The sequence below is a fragment of the Mustela erminea genome, chromosome 6 (assembly GCF_009829155.1).
Source record: "Mustela erminea isolate mMusErm1 chromosome 6, mMusErm1.Pri, whole genome shotgun sequence".
In the NCBI taxonomy this organism is placed as follows: Eukaryota; Metazoa; Chordata; class Mammalia; order Carnivora; family Mustelidae; genus Mustela; species Mustela erminea.
The window spans coordinates 66,873,823-66,893,229 of NC_045619.1; the positions used below are offsets into that span (position 1 = coordinate 66,873,823).

The 19,407-nt window shown below is 37.5% G+C and overlaps 1 protein-coding gene across 3 annotated transcripts in view; it reads right to left on the reverse strand.

Moving 5' to 3' along the window:
* Positions 1 to 19,407, reverse strand: part of ARNTL2 (aryl hydrocarbon receptor nuclear translocator like 2) — a 102,690-nt gene that overhangs the window by 12,873 nt on the left and 70,410 nt on the right. For all 3 annotated transcript variants that reach the window (XM_032347592.1, XM_032347593.1, XM_032347594.1), the window contains 5 exons: positions 5,843 to 6,083; positions 5,386 to 5,492; positions 5,081 to 5,231; positions 4,081 to 4,139; positions 3,217 to 3,325 (listed from right to left, as the gene is read on the reverse strand). In XM_032347592.1, coding sequence (XP_032203483.1) covers positions 3,217 to 3,325; positions 4,081 to 4,139; positions 5,081 to 5,231; positions 5,386 to 5,492; positions 5,843 to 6,083 — 667 coding nt within the window. The remainder of the gene's footprint in view (positions 1 to 3,216; positions 3,326 to 4,080; positions 4,140 to 5,080; positions 5,232 to 5,385; positions 5,493 to 5,842; positions 6,084 to 19,407) is intronic.

Here is a 19,407-nt window from a genome sequence, read left to right on the forward strand (position 1 = left end):
TATTTCTGTCTTCTCATTTTGACCAACTTATTGTTTTTGTTTCCATGAATTAGGTGGAATAGCTACTTCTAAACCTAAAGGAAGGGGCTTGTGTATGGTTGTTTCCTGTGTAGACTAAGAGCCTGGTAATTTTGTTGACTGGATGGATAGAGGTAGGGTTAGTCTGGTTGGGGATCCCAGGGCACTTTGTGCTAGGGCTGTGGTGGTGGGAGAGCTGGAGCTGAAGAGGTCATGGGCCAGCATAGCCCCGGGGCTCTTTGCACTGAGGGTGCCCTGACAGAATAGCACAGATGAGGCAGTACATGCTGGGGGCTCCTGTCAAAGGGTAGCCTGGCAGAGGGGCTGGAAACAAGGCAGGGTTGGGCCTGAGGGTTTTGGGACACACTGGAAATAGGACACCCTGATAAAGTGTATGGAGCTAATGCAGCATGAACCACGTGGTCCCAGAATGCTCTGCACCAGGAGTGCCCTAGCAAGTCATGTGGAACTGAAGTGGTTCAGGCCTGGAGTGTTCTGGTACTCTGCACCTGTGTCACCTTTGGAAGACAGCTGAAGCTGTACTGAGCTCTGACCAGATGTGTCCTAGTGTCCTACTATATGCTATACTGGGACCACCTTGGTTGGATAGCAGGGTTCATGTAGGCTGGGGCGTGGGGCTCAGTGAAGGAATAGGCCAGCTAGAATGTGCATATAGGACCCTGCTCTCATCCACACTCTCAGGGTAGAGGCGGAATATAAACTGTGGCAGCCAGCCCCTCTGACCTGGACAGTGATCCAGCAGCTCCCTTGAGATATTTTGACAGAGTTCCAAGCTGGTTCCTGTATATTCTGTTTGATCTTCTAAACCATGCTTTTTTGTATGTGCCCCATGGTAGACTTATCCGCTCATAATCCCTCAGTACTATTTTTTTCCCACTACTACTTACAGTGTCAAGGGTGGGGATTTCCTTTTTCCGTTTGTTACAGTGTCTGTATTTCTCTTACTATTCTTTATGTAGTCTCTATTCCTTCACTTGTACAGAAGCTCTTCAGTCAGCCTTTAGTTCTTCAGGAGAAACTGCTCTATAAATAGATGTAGATTTGGGGTGTCTGTGGCAGAGATGAATTCAGGGTCTTCTTATGTCACCATCTTGGAAGGGAATCTCTCCCTTATGATTTTTCTCAATATTTTCTTTGTCTAGCTTACTTTATTGTAAGAATACAGTATACTATATATATATATGTTATTTATATATATAGTATATATATATATAAAACACGCAAAATATGTGTTTACTTACTGCTTATGTTCTTGGTAAGACTTCTAGTCAACAGTAGCCTATTAGTAGTTAATTTGGGGGAAGTTGAAAGTTATATGCAGATTTTGACTGGGGAGGTGGTTGATATCCCCAATCCCAATGTTGTTTAAGGGTAAGGGTCAGCTGTATAGGGGGCACCTGGGTGGCTCAGTTGGTTAAGCGACTGCCTTAGGCTCAGGTTATGATCCCGGAGTCCTGGGATCGAGTCCCACATTGGGCTCCCCGTTTAACAGGGAGTCTGCTTCTCCCTCTGGCCCTCCCTCTCTCTCAAATAAATAAATTCTTAAAAAAAAAAAAAAAAGAAAGGGTCAGCTCTATATATTTGTAACTGTGAATGGGGTTGAGCAATCATTTTCTGGTTTTTTTGTTGTTGTTTGTTTTCTTTTTAAATTTAGTTGGTTAACATACACTGCAATATCGGCTTCTGGGGTAGAATTCAGTGATTCATTATTTACACACAACACCCAGTGAGGGTTGAGCAATTGCTGAAGATTCTTGACCATTGATGATTTTTTTCTATTCTATTCTCCAACTTTTTTATTGAGCTGTTTTTAAAAATTACTTAATAACTTTATACTCTATATAAAGTTTAAATACGTTAATAAAATTAAAGTTTATTTATAAAGCTTAAATAGCTTTATAACTATTTTTTATACTATAAAACTTCATATAGTAAGATATATTAAGTCCATTTTATCACATGAAACACACATTTTTCACATTTTATTATTCTTTTACCTTTGTCATGATGGTTATTGGCTTAAGTTTTGAGTTTTTAATGTAACTTATCTACTTTTTTCTTCATGAATTCCAGATTTTGTGTGATGTTTATAAAGGACTTTCTAAACTAAGATTATAAAAAACTCGTATTTCTGTCCTTGAAATAGTTCTATAGTTTTTAAATTTTACTTTGAACTCTCTGGTTTATCTGAAATTTATTTTAATGTACAGAATAAAATTGGTGTTCAGCTTTTTCCCCCAAACAGTTAAAGTTATTATAATGCTCGTAATTGTTTAATCCATTTCCCCTCATTGATCTGAAATGCCACTTTTACCATATAATAAATTTTTATATGTGGGATTTTGTTTTTTGTTGGTTGGTTGTTTGGTTGGTTGGTTTTTTAGTCATTACATTTATTTTAGTCATTACAATAGGGAAATCTTAAATTCCTGTATGTGGGGGTGCCTGGGTGGCTCAGTGGTTTGGGCTGCTGCCTTCGGCTCGGGTCATGATCTCAGGGTCCTGGGATCGAGCCCCGCATTGGGCTCCCTGCTCCTCAGGAAGCCTTCTTCCCTCTCTCTCTCTCTCTCTGCCTGCCTCTCTGCCTACTTGTGATCTCTGTCTGTCAAATAAATAAATAAAATCTTAAAAAAAAAAAAAATTCCTGTATGTGTTTGAGACTATTTCTGAAATCTATTCTTTCCCATTTAATCTGTGGGTTGTGCTGAAATGTTTTAGTGATTGTCACTTTATAATATATTTTAATATTTGTTAGGGTTAACTCATTCTATTACTTTTAGTTTTTAGAATTTTCCTCAATATGGTTAGTATCATTTGTTGGATTCTAAAAAACAAATGCAAGATGCCTTTCTGACAGGATTCACACTGAATTCATAGATGAGCTTAACAAATATTGACATCCTTACAGTACTGAGTCTTCCCATTGAAAAACAATAATCCAGAAAGCTATTCAAGTCATCTTTTATGAACCTTTGGAGCATTAACAATTTGTTTTCATAGAGTTCTGGATGCTTCTGAAGTTCATATCTAAATACCTTTTTTGTTGCTACTGTAAAAATGATCTCTTTCATTATCTTATTGAATTAGTTACTGTTTGTATATGGGAAACTTACTGATTTTTGAATATTGGTTTTATAAATACAATAATTCACTTGTGAAAATATTTGAAAATATCACCTCTGGAAATCCAGGACTTCATTTACAATATCTGTCCCAATACTCCCAGCACCAAGTACTATTCCAGTAGACATTCCAGGCACACTAATACAAGACTGTTTAGAGAATTCTAAAAAATAACAAAAGGAAAAATTCAAATGAAGACTTTAAAAATGTAAATATAACTTTTAAAAAAATATTTTTTATTTCAACTCCAATATACTTCCTATTTCTTTCTTTGAAATAAATAGTCATGCTTGTATTATAAACATAACTCCTGATGGTTTAAGATGCATATGAAGAATGATAGGAATCAACGATATAGAACATTATTGAGGGTACAATCATAATCCATAACCCTTGGGTATGGATATTTCCTTCCCATTTTAATCTCCACACTAAAGTCAGAGCAATACTGCTTCATTTTTTAATATTCCTTAATATTTCTACTTTTATTTATACAAGTAATTTGTTAAAATATTCTCTTGGTGGATAAGCAAGATAAACAAAACTCCCCCTTACTGCTTTCCATTGATTTACCCAACAGATATGTATTGAGTAACACAAACTGCAGGGAACTTCTAGGGATAGATAATGGATAAAATACCATTCCTACTCTTGAACTCAGTCTAATGGCAGGCCAGTTGAATAAACAACTAATTGCAAAAAGATGTAAGATTATAATGGAAGCGTGGTCAAAGTATTCTAGAAATTCTGAAGAGGGTAACTTAAGCCCTAGAAGTCTTTGCAATTTTATCTTGAAATGTTAGATAGAACATAATAGAAGATAGAAAAAATAGAAGATAGAAACAAATAGAAGATAGAAAAAAATGGTAACAATAACAGTCCTAGTAATAAATCTCCATCATTTAAAACTAAGCTTACCTTCTGATGATTGAGAGCTACAAGGAAGTAATGACACTTCTTTCATCTCATTATGTCCCCTAGAATTAAGAGACATTGTAGGTAATTTTTAAGTGCAGGAAAAATTAAAAGCCACTACATTATAACTCTGTGTACTTATCAATTCTTGGCCTTTTGTTTTATATATACACATTGTTAATGTCACAACCAGGGATCAAGGCACTGATGTGCTAAGTACCAGGGCATTTACCCAATGCCCCATTACCCTGTGAATTACACTTTCTCACGGTTACAAACTCTCAGTTTGTATATTAATGATAACAGGCAAGGATTATCCGAATGAATAACAGGGGATACTGCTAGAGATACCAAGCTTTGGGGACCTTTTTAAAAAACTATAGTAGATCAAGAAATAGGATTGGTTTGCTGCAACCTTACAACAATTACAAAGAAAAACCTTACAGAAAGATAATACTTAGAATGGGCTCTGTTAGTTTATTAAGCAAATCAGGAAAAGTTGGCTGTTCTTCCAGGCTGGCTGACACAGCCATAGCCGGGCTTGGCAAGTAATACTTAGGCTGGATTTCTGCTTCGCCCCAGCCAAATACTCCCACACAATCCATCACATGTGGTACCTCAGGCTTAGAAGATGTGCATGCAAAATAACATGCGGGACAAAATTTCTAACAATGATTTCTTACAATGATCGACAGTTTTAAGTTACAGCTACATCATTTTGTGACAGGACAAGACAAGGGCATGAAGGACAAGAAGAAAGAGCTTGAGTGAATGCATTTACTGTCACCTTTTATACCAAGCAAAAAGACAGTTATTACAAAAGGGAAAACTTTTCAGCTTAATTCTAAGAAGTAACACCAGTGAACAGTGAATGCATTACAAAAAAATATATACTCGTTATAAAGCCAGATGATCATACAACTTTAATGGTTTAGCAAGATGAGAAAAGACACTCATTTGAAGTTAACACAAAGGTCTTAACAACATAAAAAAAATTACTTACAAAACTAAAGTGTTGACAGACACAATGTATTCCAGTTCTTTGGTCCAAGGATTTGTGAAACTAAACCACTGGCTTTTTAAAGTTACAAAAGAGCCATCTTTCTTTCTGAACTTGTATAAATCTGTAAATATTTTCTCTTTACTCTGTAGAACTTAACAAGAAAAGATAATAATCAGCATAATGGGTTACCATGATATAAATCAATCCCCTGAGGATTAATTCAAGTTTCAGATATCACAGAAATGAGAAATGAGTTGAAGCTATAATTAAAAAGTACCCCCCAAATTAGCCCATTAGATGCATACCTGCCTTGTGCTTGTCAGTCAAATTACTATGGTCATCTTGATGAAAATATTCATAGCAAGAAGTTCCCAAAAGCTCCTGAGGCAGATATCCTAAAATTGCTGTCGCCCTGGTTTTAAAATTGAAAATAAACTTAAGATCAGTGAATGCAATCCCTTCCAGAATACTGTAGGTCCATATATGGTTGGCATAGTAGGAATGTGGACAGGGGATGAGTAACTGATAAGCATCACTGGGATCCCTTTGGCTGCCCTAGACCCAGACTAGAGGTATAACACAGAATGGACACCCACCCAGTCCAGAGTATGCTCTTCTCCTATTCAGTAAAACAGACCATGCTCTGTTTCTGCACCCCAGGCCAAAAAATTCCAAGTTTTATCCAGCAGTCCTACTAGGCACATCTTTAATAGCCTTAAGTATCTCATTGAACTCTAATCATTATGGTATATAAATGTTCACCTTTGGTCCACATAGACAAATTTTCCATTCATTGCAAACCGGGTTATAAATTCAGTTGGTTTCACTTTAATCTCTCCACTGTTCTGTGGGACAATATATGGATGTAATCTCCCAATGGCAACAAGGCAGGTAAAATTACTACAGTCTTTCTTCTTGTCCCTTTCTTCTTCCACTCCAACAATATTTGGAGGCCAGCTTCTCAAGTAACCAGTGCAGTGGATAGTACAGAATTTTCTATGATCTAATTCAAGAGTTTGAAGAAAGAAAATTTGAGTAATTGTGAATCAACTCTTACATTTTTTTGACATGTATAATAGTTATAATTGTGCTATAAAGCATTCTTTAAGCATGCTAAAATATGAAAGGGGGAAGGTATTGCATTGAAAAGAAGTCATCAATTTCATTTAACAGCCTTATTCTTAATGGATTATTTTTCTCATAAACTAAATTATACATGCTACAATAAAAAGTTAAAAGATTAATTTAGGTTTCAACAGGCCTAGGGCTTAATATATTTCCAAGCCAGTTTTTTTAATTACAGTAATTTATATTTGTTAGAAAAATTTAAAATTTAAGTATCCTTGCTTTAAGCCACAAAGATACTATTTTTAGCTTTGTAACTTTTTGGTATAATGCATATCTAAAATTCATAAAGATTCTTGAATTTCTCATGTTAGCACTTATAATGGGTAATAGATATCTATGGTTATAATCGATTTATAAGAGTATTTAGAGAATATTTGGAGAAATTTATAAAAGGTATAAAAATAAAAATTGATATAAATTTTACTTTTCAGAAAACTCCAAGCAATTAACTCATAGGAAAAGCTTGTCACACAGACCCAATCAAAATAATGAAAGACTGGAAATAATCCATATGCTCAAATGTCAGGAAATTCTTAAAACAGTGAGATACAACACAGGTATAAAACGTTGGAAGTATACAGATTATGGCAATCCACACACACACAAAAGCTGACGTAAGGGTTTAATAGGGTCAAAGAGAAGGGGGGGAAAACTTGGTAAAAATTATGGAAAACAGTGGCTTATGATAAGATTTAGAAAAGATCAGAACATTCATTATTTTAAACCAGCACTGTTTGGTAAGACTGTTATTACAACAAATCTTTAAAAAAAAAAAATGGAACAGAAGGTGGTATGGGCTATATTACAAGACATAAACTGGTAGTAGTTATAGCAAAGACTTGGAGAACACTTTGTGTGCTATGTTGTTTTAAGGGCTTTAAATGTATAATTAATTGATCTTAATAGTCCTGTTAAGTGTTCTTATTATCAGCACCACTGTCTCAGGAAACCGAGAGTTAATGCCAAAGTCATAGCTGCAAGGGTGGAGCTGTGAGTGCTTTGTCTTGGAAGGTGTTCAAACAGGAGTTGTCTGGGTGATGGGGGGTGGGGGTGGGTTACAAAAAGTATTTGAGTCAGAGGGGACAGCCAGTGTAAACCCAGAGCCAAGAGAGGGTCACATGTGGCTGAAGCCATAGTCTGTGATGGGGAAGTGGCTTGAGAATAAAGCAGAGAACAGATAGGTTATCTCTTCTTCTAACCATGCATAGGACATTGCACTCATCACTTAACAGACATCTCCCGCTCCATGGTCCACAGATGCCTTAAATTATGTCATTATCTCTTCCAATCCCAAGGCATATGTATATGTTTATTGGCACCATAATCAACCCAGGTAGTTAAATGAGAAAACCGGAAGTCCTACCAGGTTCCCTTCTTTACAACATCCAAGATACATTAAGGGAATTAAAAGTGGGATAAATGGTAAATACAAGGTTTTCATTCCTATTGAAACTAGATAGTCAGAAGTCAAAAAGCTTATACAATGAGTTTGGCATTTCTGATGGCACTTGCCTGCAAACTTACAAATGACACTGACTAAAAATATTCTTTTCAATTAAAAATGTAGATTAAAAAATTTTCACATTCATATGGAATCTCATCACACAGAACCTAGCATTTTACTTTGATTCTTCTCTAATAACAGGGTTGCTGACCAAATTTCCAAATTAGTCTGTCCCACAGTTCTTACTGTGAACATTTATTCAATTGGCAGATTTTTAGTTGGGATTATGTAATTCCACCCATTGCAATCCATTTGATAATCATTTTAGGCTTTTTTAAAATCCCATAAAATACCGCTTATCTCAAGAATTCCTAGGGGCATGTGGGTGGCTCAGTCTTAGGTTAAGCATTCAACTCTTGATTTCAGCTCGGGTCAAGATCTCAGGGTAGTGAGATCAAGCCCTGTTTCAAGCACCACACTCAGCCAGGAGTCTGCTTAAAAATTCTCTCCCTAGGTCCCTCCCTCTGTTCACATGCTCTCTCCTTGAAATAAATATATCATCGTAAAAAAAGAATTCTTTAGATTTTTACCTAAATATTGGGGTCATGGCCGCAACCTTACCAAACTGTTTACATCAGCTCCGCAGGGTAGATTCAAGAATAACTTACTCCATGATTTTTGGAAAGAGGGAAAAATTTATGTTAACCCAAACACAGCCTTCGTTTATAGGTTATCTTCTCAAAATCCCTCACGAAATATTTCTTCAGGTGGAGGGCTAGGTCTCTCAATTTGGTATCTTGCTTGAATTCTCACAGAAGCAGAACTGAGACAGGGAGATCCACAAACACATTTGAGAGAGCATTCCAACAATACTAGGAGGGAAGTGGGGTGAGACAGGAAAGGGAAGGAAGCTGATAAAGGATACGTTGTCCAGGAAGTTGCCCCTTTGGAAAATCAGTGTTCTATCTGGGTAGGGTGCATTCTGGGGAAAATTGTAGACCAAGAGCCTCAGAACTAAGTAATCTGAAGAAAAAGAGAATTAGGATACTCATCTACCAGCTCCCTTCAGGCAGTGGTTGAGGGGTGCTCACAGGGAGCATTGATTCCCAAGGACTTGAGGTCTGCCCCTAGCTAATGTAGGCAGTCTCTGAAGAAGAGAGAAGGTCTAGCAGCAGCATGGAGGTTGGACATTGGAAACAAGGTTATATAACCTTCAAGGGGTAGGTGCTAAGAAAATAGGTCATAGTGAACTGACAGCATCTTCCACACTTGCACAGGGAGCCCAAGAGATTCTGGGTGTACTGCTCTGTTACTGATAATCTTATTAAGATGTCTGGGAGACACCCAAGATATTTGGCAGTAGTCCTCCATCTTTCATCAGCTCTTGATTTCACAAGTAGATACACATGACTAATTTTATCCCTATCTTAGAAACTTTTTCAAAGTTTGAATCTCTAACATTCATATTAGAATCAGGACAGAAATAATGCTTTTAATGTCAATCCTGCTTATTTAAAAAAAAAAAACTTTTTATTGTGGGAAATTTCAAACATACACAATCAGAACAGTATAACGAAACCCCACTTGAGTGATTCGTGGCCGATCTTGAGAAATGGCTTTTCCATACTTTGTAAGTTCGGTTTTGATTTGCCTAAAAAAGAGCTGCTTTCTAGTTTCTTTTAAATTTAAGTGTAAGTAAAACAAACCTATGGAGATAAGAGATGAGTGGTTGCCAGGGGTGGTGGCAGTGGGGAAAGGAGTAGGCAGAGCACAGTGGATTTTAGTGCAGGGATACTTTGTATGTTACAAGGTAGATACGTGGATTAGACATTTGTCTAAACCCACAGAATGTACAACACCAAGAGTGAACCCTAAGACAAACTTTGGGCTTTGGGTGATGATGATGATGTGTCAATGTGGGTTCATCATTGGTAACAAATGTACTATTTTGGTGGGAGATGTTGGTAATGGGGGAGGCTCTGCATTCGTAGGGCAGAGGTAAATGGGAAATCTCTGTCCCTCCCTCTCAATTTCATTGTAGACCTTAAACTACTCTTAAAAAAAAAAAAGTCTTAAAAATAATTGAAAATTTTAAGTGTAACTGCCATGGCACAGTAAACAAGAAAATGCCTTTACTAACTATGAGCTTTCCTCATTAAAAGGGAGTCGTCTTAAAACATAATCCTATTGGCTAATTATTACTGGAAAGACCATGTAGGAGCAACTCTATGTAAAATACAATTGTTTCACTCGATACTCTCCTTGGCTAAAGTAGAACACAGGTGATCTCATGTGTGGGAACCCATCCATGTGGCCAATCAGGGTTCAATTTTGCAGTTACCTCATCCTGCCTCAGCTGTCTGTCTACAGGCTGCTGTCTTCTAACCCAGCACTGCAAGGAAAGGCCACCCTGATTGTCAACACATGCCCTTTCCATTCCTTCAGAAACACTAGCCACATGCCTCTGGCACAGAGCTCTGGAGTATAAAGAGAATATTTGGTGCAAGTGCCTGGGAAGATTAAAAATTCTTTTTCGGAAAGATATTTGACTGACTGCAGGCATCTGTGTGGCCCAGCTTGGTGTGGGAGTGAACATCCGTGTGTGGGCAGAATACGTTCCTTCCACAGAAGCCAGCCCCCTTGCTGGGTGTCTGCTGCAGAAATGATCCAGAATGGATCTTTCATTAGTAACCTTTTGGCTCCTAGGAAGCTGTTAGTAGGTGGTATAGCATAGTGGAAAGAATACAGATTTTAAAGCCATGTAACTGATTCTGCCACTTTCTATGCGACTTTAGACAAATTACATAAGCTTCTTCTTTTTTTTTTTTTTTTTGTGGGCTTCTGTTTCTTCAGGTACAAAATAAGGACAGTTTACTCAGGATTGTTATTCAGATTAAATTACGTATTTACTCAAAGTGCTTGGCATATGGGTTTTAAATAATCACTGATTTTCTTGCCCAGAAAGCAAATTTTATTTTGTTTTCCTTCTTTTCTTTCTGAGCCACAAAAAAAAAAGGGCTTCCATTTATTGAGTGCCTACTGGGAGCCAAGCACTGCATCAGCCACATGTAATCCTAACTCCCATGAGGGGGTATTATTATTATACCCATTGTATCAGTCTGCTAGGGTTGTGATAACAAAATACACAGACTGGGCAAATTTCTCAACAAGAGAAATTTATTTTCTACTTATTTCTGGAGGCAAAAGTGTTGGCAGTTTTGGTGTCTCTGAGGCCTCCCTCTTTGGCTTGTAGATGGCTGACTTCTCACTGTCCCCATATGACCTCTTCTTTGTGTGTGTGCATCCCTAGTGTCTCATTGTCTTCTTCTTCCTTTAAGATTTATTTATTTGAGAGAGAGAGAGACAGAGAGACAGAGAGAGAGAGCGAGAACAAGAATGAGCAAGGGGGAGAGGCAGGGGAGAGGGAGGATCCCAAGCAACCTCCCCATGAGTGCAGAGCCCAACACCAGGCTCAGTCCCAGGACCCCAAGATGATGACCTGAGCTGAAACCAAGAGTCAGAGGCTTAAGCGACTGAGCCCCCATGCCCCCCTTTCCCTCCTTATGAGAAGACCAGTCACACTGGATTAGGGCTCTACTCTATGACCTCATTTGACCTTAATTATCTCTTTAAAGGCCCCATTTCTAAAGGGCATCACATTGGGAGTTAGGGTTTCAACATGTGAATTTTGGGGAAACATGATTCAGTCCATAATATCCATTTTCCATATATTGAGAGGAATTTGCTTCCCATTGCACAATTGTTAAGCAGCAGACATGATGTAAAAACCCTACTGAGGGGAGCCTGGGTGGCTTAGTTGGTTAAACATCTCCCTTTGGCTCAGGTCATCAGGTCTTGATCCTTCCCTGCCACTCCTCTCCACCCTGGCTTCTTCCTCTGCACCCCTCCCCCCATTCATGCTCACTCTCTCTCAAATAACATCTTAAAACAAAACAAAACAAAACAAAAAACATCCTATCAAATTCAGAGTCCAGACCCCTTCTACTCTGTCCTAAAGTCTGACCAGCAGCATGGCTTATTGTGAGGCAAAGCCCAATATGAGAACTTGGAACACTGGAGAGACTTAAAAATGTGACAGTTCCTTTAGCTCATCATGAAATTCATCTATGAATTAGCTTTAATTTACCACTTGAAATATATTTTTCCAGTAAGGTTACCAATATTTAAAAAGGAAAAAAATCTTTGCCTCTTCTGTAGATTTCTAACTTACAATATAAAAATTCCATTTAGAAACCATGCAGGAAGACTAAAGTGTGATTATTACATCCTTCAAAAATCCTGCTTGGTTTTTTTTAACCTATGACTAGACACATGTGTTTTTGCTTATGATTCAGTATTTACAAAATACTGTAACGGTACAATGCAGTTCATGGAGGACATCTTACTTTCCCTTTTGTATCTTTGCAAAAGGGTTAAAAGATTGGACACAAAGTATCATTCTTCTTAGATTATTATTAGTGACATACTTGAGCTCCGTTATTTAAGAGAAATCCTCCAAGAATGTATGTATTCGGTGAAGCGTGGTCCTAGAATTCCACAAAAGCTGAAATAAAAAAAATCTAAGGTGACAGAAGAACCTAGACGAGATAGTGCCCCCCACCGATCTGTGACTTGTAGTTCCTTATTTCAAGCCAAATTATAACATGCCTATTTAATAAATGTAGATGTACTCAACAAGACCCAGATTCCTTTAGTCCCCACTGCAGACGGAGCCCTTCCAGATTTACTTCTCATGAGAATCATGTCAGAGAAAATGATCCAGTTGATGGCTGTCTTAACTAACGAGGGCTCCCATAACACCGTATCCCAGCTGGGTGGTTTGAACTACAGATTATTTCCTCACAATCCTGGAGCCTAGAATTCTGAGATCAGGATGACTGCATAGTTGAGTTCTGGGGAGAGCTCTCATCCTGGCTAGTAGACCGTGACCACCTCACTATGTGAGATAATAAACTCTCTCCTATCTCTTCTTATAAGGGCACTAATGACCTCATGAGGACCCTGCTCTGACAACCAAAACTTTTTGGGATCAGATATTTTAAAATGCTTAAATTGCTTTTTGGGTGAAACAAAAACATCATGATGTAGATTAATTCACTGGATTAATTGTTCTTATGGATCTGAGAGCAATTATGTGGTCAATCTAGAAAAAAGACAAGAGGATGGTCACTTAGGCCTTCTATAAATGTCTAGAATGTGTCAGGCATCACAGAAACAAATGAAACTCTTATTCTAATGTGGGATGCAAATACAAAAAAAAAAATAAATAATTCTGATACAGTGCAGCAAAGACCTCAGGATTATTAATAGGTTACCTACCAAAAATGGGTAGCTGGGACTTAACCCAGCAGAGAGAGAAGGATGTTAGGGAAGATATCCTGGAAGGAAGTGTTGCCTGTGTTCTAATGGTTCTGGATCTGCCAGTAGGCTTTCATTCTCCATTCCTTCCAGCAGAATGGCCTCGTGCTGCTGCTGGTATCCTGTTTTGGAGATCTAAGCCTGGTAACCCCCCGGGGCCGTCTCAGTCCGTGCCTGGGGCCTCACAGACTCCATCTTCCCTTCCATAATGGCTCTCTCAATTCAGGATTAAATGTTTCCTATGGTGAAACAAGTCATCAAGCTGCCCTCTTAAATCTTTCATGTTACCATTGATCGTGCTGTAGAGTCTGTCTTGTTGGCAAACAGATCATTTGAAATATTTCTTAAGGTTCTCCCAGCTAGTCTACATGTTTTGGCTCTCCTGTGGTGTTAATGTGAGGTCTTAAGTGGGGGGAACATACTCAGGGTGTCTAATTTGGTATTTCATAATCTACTGTAGTGATGGAAATGGTCACTTAGCTCCCAGTGGACCTAATACAACACAGAACATTCTTCCTTACTATCTTGGCGGGGGTGGGAGACATTCTACTAAAAATCCAGAAATGTTCCTAGGGGCATCTCTGAGGTTCATTTGTTATTTTTCTAATCTCTAGAGCAATGGTCTTCAAACATTTTTTATTTTGCATGCTATAAAAAAATGTAATCACCCTTCATGGGCCTATATTTTCTCTATCAATTCTTATACAAATATGTGTATTACAAAACTAAAATTAAAAAGAGAAAAAAGTTGAAAACATTTTAAAAATAAATTTTATTAATCGCAAAACTTGTTTAAAAATTATACATCTTGTTTAATGAGCTATTAAATATGCTTTATTATTTTTAAACACCATGTTTTAACACATTGTGAAACCGTGATTGGAAGGTCTGGTTCTAAATCTAACTTGTTCTATTTTTTCTTCATAGCACTTATTACCATCGCAAGATTTTATTCTATTCATTGTTTTGGTCCCAGCATATGGAACAGTGTTTGGCCCATAGTGTATAGTTAATAAGTATTTATTGAAAAAAATTCTTTTTGGACACATTACCATATAATGGTGTGTTCTTGTGTATCCCTTCCCTATTCACATTCAGTGGCTTCCTGTTGGGAAATGTGTGACTACTCTTGCCACACAAATCAGCACAGCTACGAAGCGGGCTTGAGTTACTGTTTATTTTCTTTCCTGGTAGTCTACATCTATGAAAATGATGGCCAAAATATTAATAATGAAGATTAAACTTAAAAGCATGTTGTACCTATAGTTGTTATATGGTAAATAGCACCAAAATTGAGCAAATAGTTATCTAATATGAAAAAAATAATCATTTCAGCAAAGTCCCTAATATTTAAAAAATGAGTCAAGTTCTGACAAGGAGTCTTCATGATGTCACTTGCATCTTGTTAATGTAAAGGAAAAATGTCAACCAACATTCATACAAAACTACACTCAGAGCTGGTTGTTAAATACTAACCAGCATACCACTGTCCCTCGCCAATGTGGACCTACAAATGTGGCCTCAGCTGCCCCCTTCCTATCACTATCTCCTGTATCTAAGATCTGGTCACACTGTTCTTTGCTAAGCACCCCCTAAATGCCACTTTTTCCTACCTCAAGGTCTTTACACTTGTCTTTCTGTCAGTAATTTCTTCCCAGAGATTTGTACATAGCTGGCTCCTTACCATTCGGGTATCAGATCAAATGTCCCCTTAGAGAGACACTTTCTGGGTATTCTAAAGTAACTACCCCTTCCTAGTTCCTGTCCTCATTATTGCATTTTATTGACTTCATTGTACTTTCTACTGCCGAAAATATTTATTACTGTACATGTTGACCGACTGCCTCCTGTCGCTATGATATAATGTTCATTAGAGCAATGACTTGACTGCCTGTCTCCAGTGTATCCTTTGCATTTGGTATGGTGCCTGGCACATAGTAGGAACTCAGGAAGTAATTATTGAGTGACCAAAATCTATTTAATTAGAAACTACTCTGTCTGACAATGATACCATGCTGGTCTCTACCAGTGTTACTTAAGCATAGCAACTATGCAGGGTTTTCTAAAACCAAGATTATGATAGGAGCTATGAGAACATTCAAGAGAGGGAGAATCTCCACTAAGAGAATTTCAGCACCAGTCTTGGGCACTGCTGCCCAGGGCATCTGTTCTCCTCCATTCTCTTTGCTCTTTCGTCCTCTTATGCTCCCAGATAATCTCATACTTGAGAGTAGTGTCTAAAGCAGTAGTTCTCAAAAAAGAACAGAGAGACTGAGAAACCTGTGGGGCTGCAAAGTTTAGAAGCAAAGAGGAAGATGGTAGGGCAGGCGGTGGAGGGTGAAGTCAAGTTTTAGAGAAGCAGAGCAAGGGGACACTGGGCACTAACGATGCACCAAGACAGAGACATGATTAAAATACCAGTACTACATAAGACCATATGGGAAATGCTTCTCTTCCCAGAAGGAAAGACAAATTAATCTGAAAATCTTTTTAATTGTAGTTGATATATAATGTTATGTTAGTTTTAGGAATGTAACATAGGGATCTGACTGGTCTATACGTAATGCTTACCACAAGTGCAGCTGCCATCCAACACTATAACAATATCATTGACTGTATTCCCTATGCTGTACCTTTTATCCCGAGGACTTACTCATTCCATAACTGGAAGCCTGTATCTCTCACTCCCCTTCCCCCATTTTGTCCATTTCTTCCTCCCCGCCTTCCCTCTGGCTACTATTTGTTTGTCCTCTGTATTGATGGGTCTGTTTCTGCTCTTTGTTTACTCATTTGTTCTGGTTTTTAGATTCTACGCAGAAGTGAAATCCCATGGTATTTGCCTTTTTCTGTCTGACTTATTTCACTTAGCATTATACCCTCTAGGCCCACCCATATTCTTGCAGTATTGTTGCGATGTCAAGATCTCATCCTTTTTATGGCTGAGGAATATACCAGTGTGTGTGTTGGGGGGTTAGAGTAATTGGGTGATGGGCATTAAGGAGGGCATGTGATGAAATGAGTACTGGGTGTTACATGCAACTGATGAATCACTGAACTCTATCTCTGAAACCAATAATACACTAAATATTAATTAATTGAATGTAAATAGAATTAAAAATATTCCAGTGTGTGTGTACCACTTCTTTATCTGTTCATCTACTGTTGGACACTTGGGTTGCTGCTTTATCTTGGCTATTGTAAATAATGCTTCAATGAACATAGGGGTAATAAATTTTTTCAAATTAGAGTTAATCATTTTGTGTGTGGGGGGGTTAAATATGCAGAAGTGGAATTATTGGATGATACAGTATTTGTTTTTAAATTTTCAAGGAAACTCCATACTATCTTCCAAACAGCTGCAGCAATTTACAGTCCCACCAAAAGTGCACACTCTTTTTTCTCTAAATTCTCACCAACAGTTGTCTTTTTGACTCTAGCCATTCTAACAGGTGTAAGGTGATACTTCATTGTGCCTTTGACTTGCATTTCCCTGGTGAGTAGTGATGTTGAGCATCTTTTAATATACTTAGGTCATGTGTAGGTCTTTGGAAACAAGGTCTATTCAGGTCCTTTGCCCACTTTTAAATTGGATTATTTCTTTGATGTTTCATGATGTAAGTTATTTATATATTTTGATATTACCCCTTATTGGATCTATCATGTGCAAATATCTTCTCTCATTCAGTACAAAATGTCTTTTCATTTTGTTGGTTTCTTTCACCGTGCAAAAACTGTTCATTTTGATGTAGTCAAAACAAAAATAGTTTATGTTTGCTTTTGTTTCCCTTACCTGAGGAGACCCATCTAGACCAAAGAGCTGCTAAGGCCAGTGCACCAAGGATTACTGCTAATTTTCTTCTAGGATTTTTGTGACTTCAGGTCTCACATTTTGGTCTTTAATCCATTTTTAGTTTATTTTTATGTGTGGTCTAAGAAAGTGGTCCAGGCTCACTCTTCTGCACATAGTTTTCTCAGTATCATCTATTCACTATACTGTCTTTTCCCCCTTGTATATATTTGCTCCCTTTGTTGTAGATTGACTATATGAGGGGTGGGTTTACTTCTGGCCTCTCTCTGCCTATTTTCGTGCCAGTATCATACTGTTTTGATTACTACAGCCTTGTAGTCTATTATGAAATTTGATATTGTGATACCTCCAGCTTTGTTCTTTCTCAAAATTACTTTGGTTATTCGTGTCTTTTATGATTCTATAGAAATTTTAGGATTGTTAGTTTTAGTTCCGGGCTGTTTTCAATAGGGATTGCACTGAATCTATACAATGCTTTGGGTAGTATGGACATTTTAATGATATACATTCTTCCAATCTGTGAGCATGGTATGTCTGTCCATTCATTTGTGTCACTTTCAATGTCTTTAGTCAATGTTTTCAAGGTTTTATCAATGGTTTTCAAGATATAGGTCTTTCATCTCCTTGGTTACATTTATTTCTAGGTAGTCTAATCTTTTGTGTGCAATTAAAAATGGAATTGTTTAATTCTTCTCTTTTTTGTTATTAGTGTATAGAAAAGAGACAAATTTCTGTATATAAATTTTGTATCCTGCAACTTTACTAAATTCATTTCTCAGTTCCAGTAGTCTTTTGGGAGAGTTTTCTATGTCTAGTATCATGTCATCTGCAAATTGACCATTTTATTTTCTCCTGACCCATTCAAATGCCTCTTCTCTTAACTGACAGCTGTGGTTAAAACTCCCAGTAGGTGCTGAATAAAAGTGACAGGAGTGGAACATCCTTGTTCTTTATATTGGAGGAAAAGCTCTCAGGTTTTCAGCATTGAGTATGATGTCAACTCTGGGCTTGCCACATATGGCCTTTATTATGTTGAAGCATGTACCCTTTAAACCCACTTCATTGAGTTTTTGCCCATGAATGGATGTTGAATTTTGTCAAATGCTTTTTCTGTATCTATTGAGATGATCATGGCTTTTTCATTAATGTGATGTATCAGTTTCATTGATTTGCAAATATTATTGAGTCATCCCTGCATCCCCAGAGTAAACCTCATTTGATCATGCAGAATGATTCTTTTAATCTATTGTTGAATATGGTTTGCTGATTTTTACTGAGGACTTTGCATCTATGTTCATCAGGGATATGGCCTGAAGTTTTCTTTTTTAATACTGTCTTTGTGTTGTTTTGGTATGGGAGTAATGCTAGCCTTATCAAACAAACTGGGAGGTGTTCTTTTCTAATTTTTGGAACAGTTAGTGGGGAATAGGTATTAACGCTTTAACTGTTTGGTAGAATTCACTTAGGAATCATCCTGGACTTTATTTGTTGGGAATTTTTAAATTACCAATTCTATCTTATTACCAGTAACTATTCTGTTAAGATTTTCTATTTCTTCCTGATTCACTTTTAGAAGACTGTATGTTTCTAGGAATTTATCCATTTCTTCTAAGTTATCCAATTTGTTGGCATATAATTTTTCATAGTACTCTCTTATAATCCTTTGTATTTCTATGGTGTTGTCAATTACTTCTCTTTCATTTCTGATTTTATTTGGGTCCCCTTTTTGAGGTGTTTGGCTAAAGGTTTATGAATTTTAATTGTTGTTTAGTCTTTATTTCATTTATTTCTGCTCTGCTTTTCATCATTTCCTTTCTCTACTCACCCTGGGCTTTGTTCTTCTCATTCTTTTAGGTGTAAGGTTAGACTGAGATTTTTGGTTTTTGAGGTAGGCTTGGATTGCTATTAACTTCCCTCAGCTGCTTTCACTGCGTCCCCCAAATTCTGGACCATTGTGTTTCCATTTTCGCTTGTCTCCGTGTATTTATTTTTAAAAAGATTTATTTATTTTTGAGAGAGAGAGCAAGAGAATGAGTGGCGGGGAGGAGCAGAGGGACTCCCAATGAGCCCAGAGCCCGACATAGGGCTTGATCTCACCACCCTGAGATCAAAACCTGAGGCCAAAACCAACAGTTGGATGCTTACCTGACTGAGCCACCCAGGTACCCCCATCTCCATGTATGTTTTTTATTTCCCCCTGATTTATTTATTGACCACTGATTGTTTGGTAGCATGTTGTTTAGTCTCCATGCGTTTGTTTTTAAGAGTTTTTTCTTCTGGTTGATTTCTAGTTTCATACTGTTGTGGTTGGAAAAGATGTGTGTATAATTTCTATCCTCTTCAATTATTGAGACTTGTGATCTAACCTGGAGAATGTTCTATGTGCATTTGAAAAGAATGTGTACTGTTTTAGGATGAAATATTCTGTATGTGTCTGTTAAGTGTATTGAGTCCAATGTGTCATTCAAAGGTACGGCTTCCTTATTGATTTTCTGCATGGATGATCTATCCATTGATATAAGTGAGTGTTACAGTCCCTACTATTAGTATTACTATCTACTTCTCCCT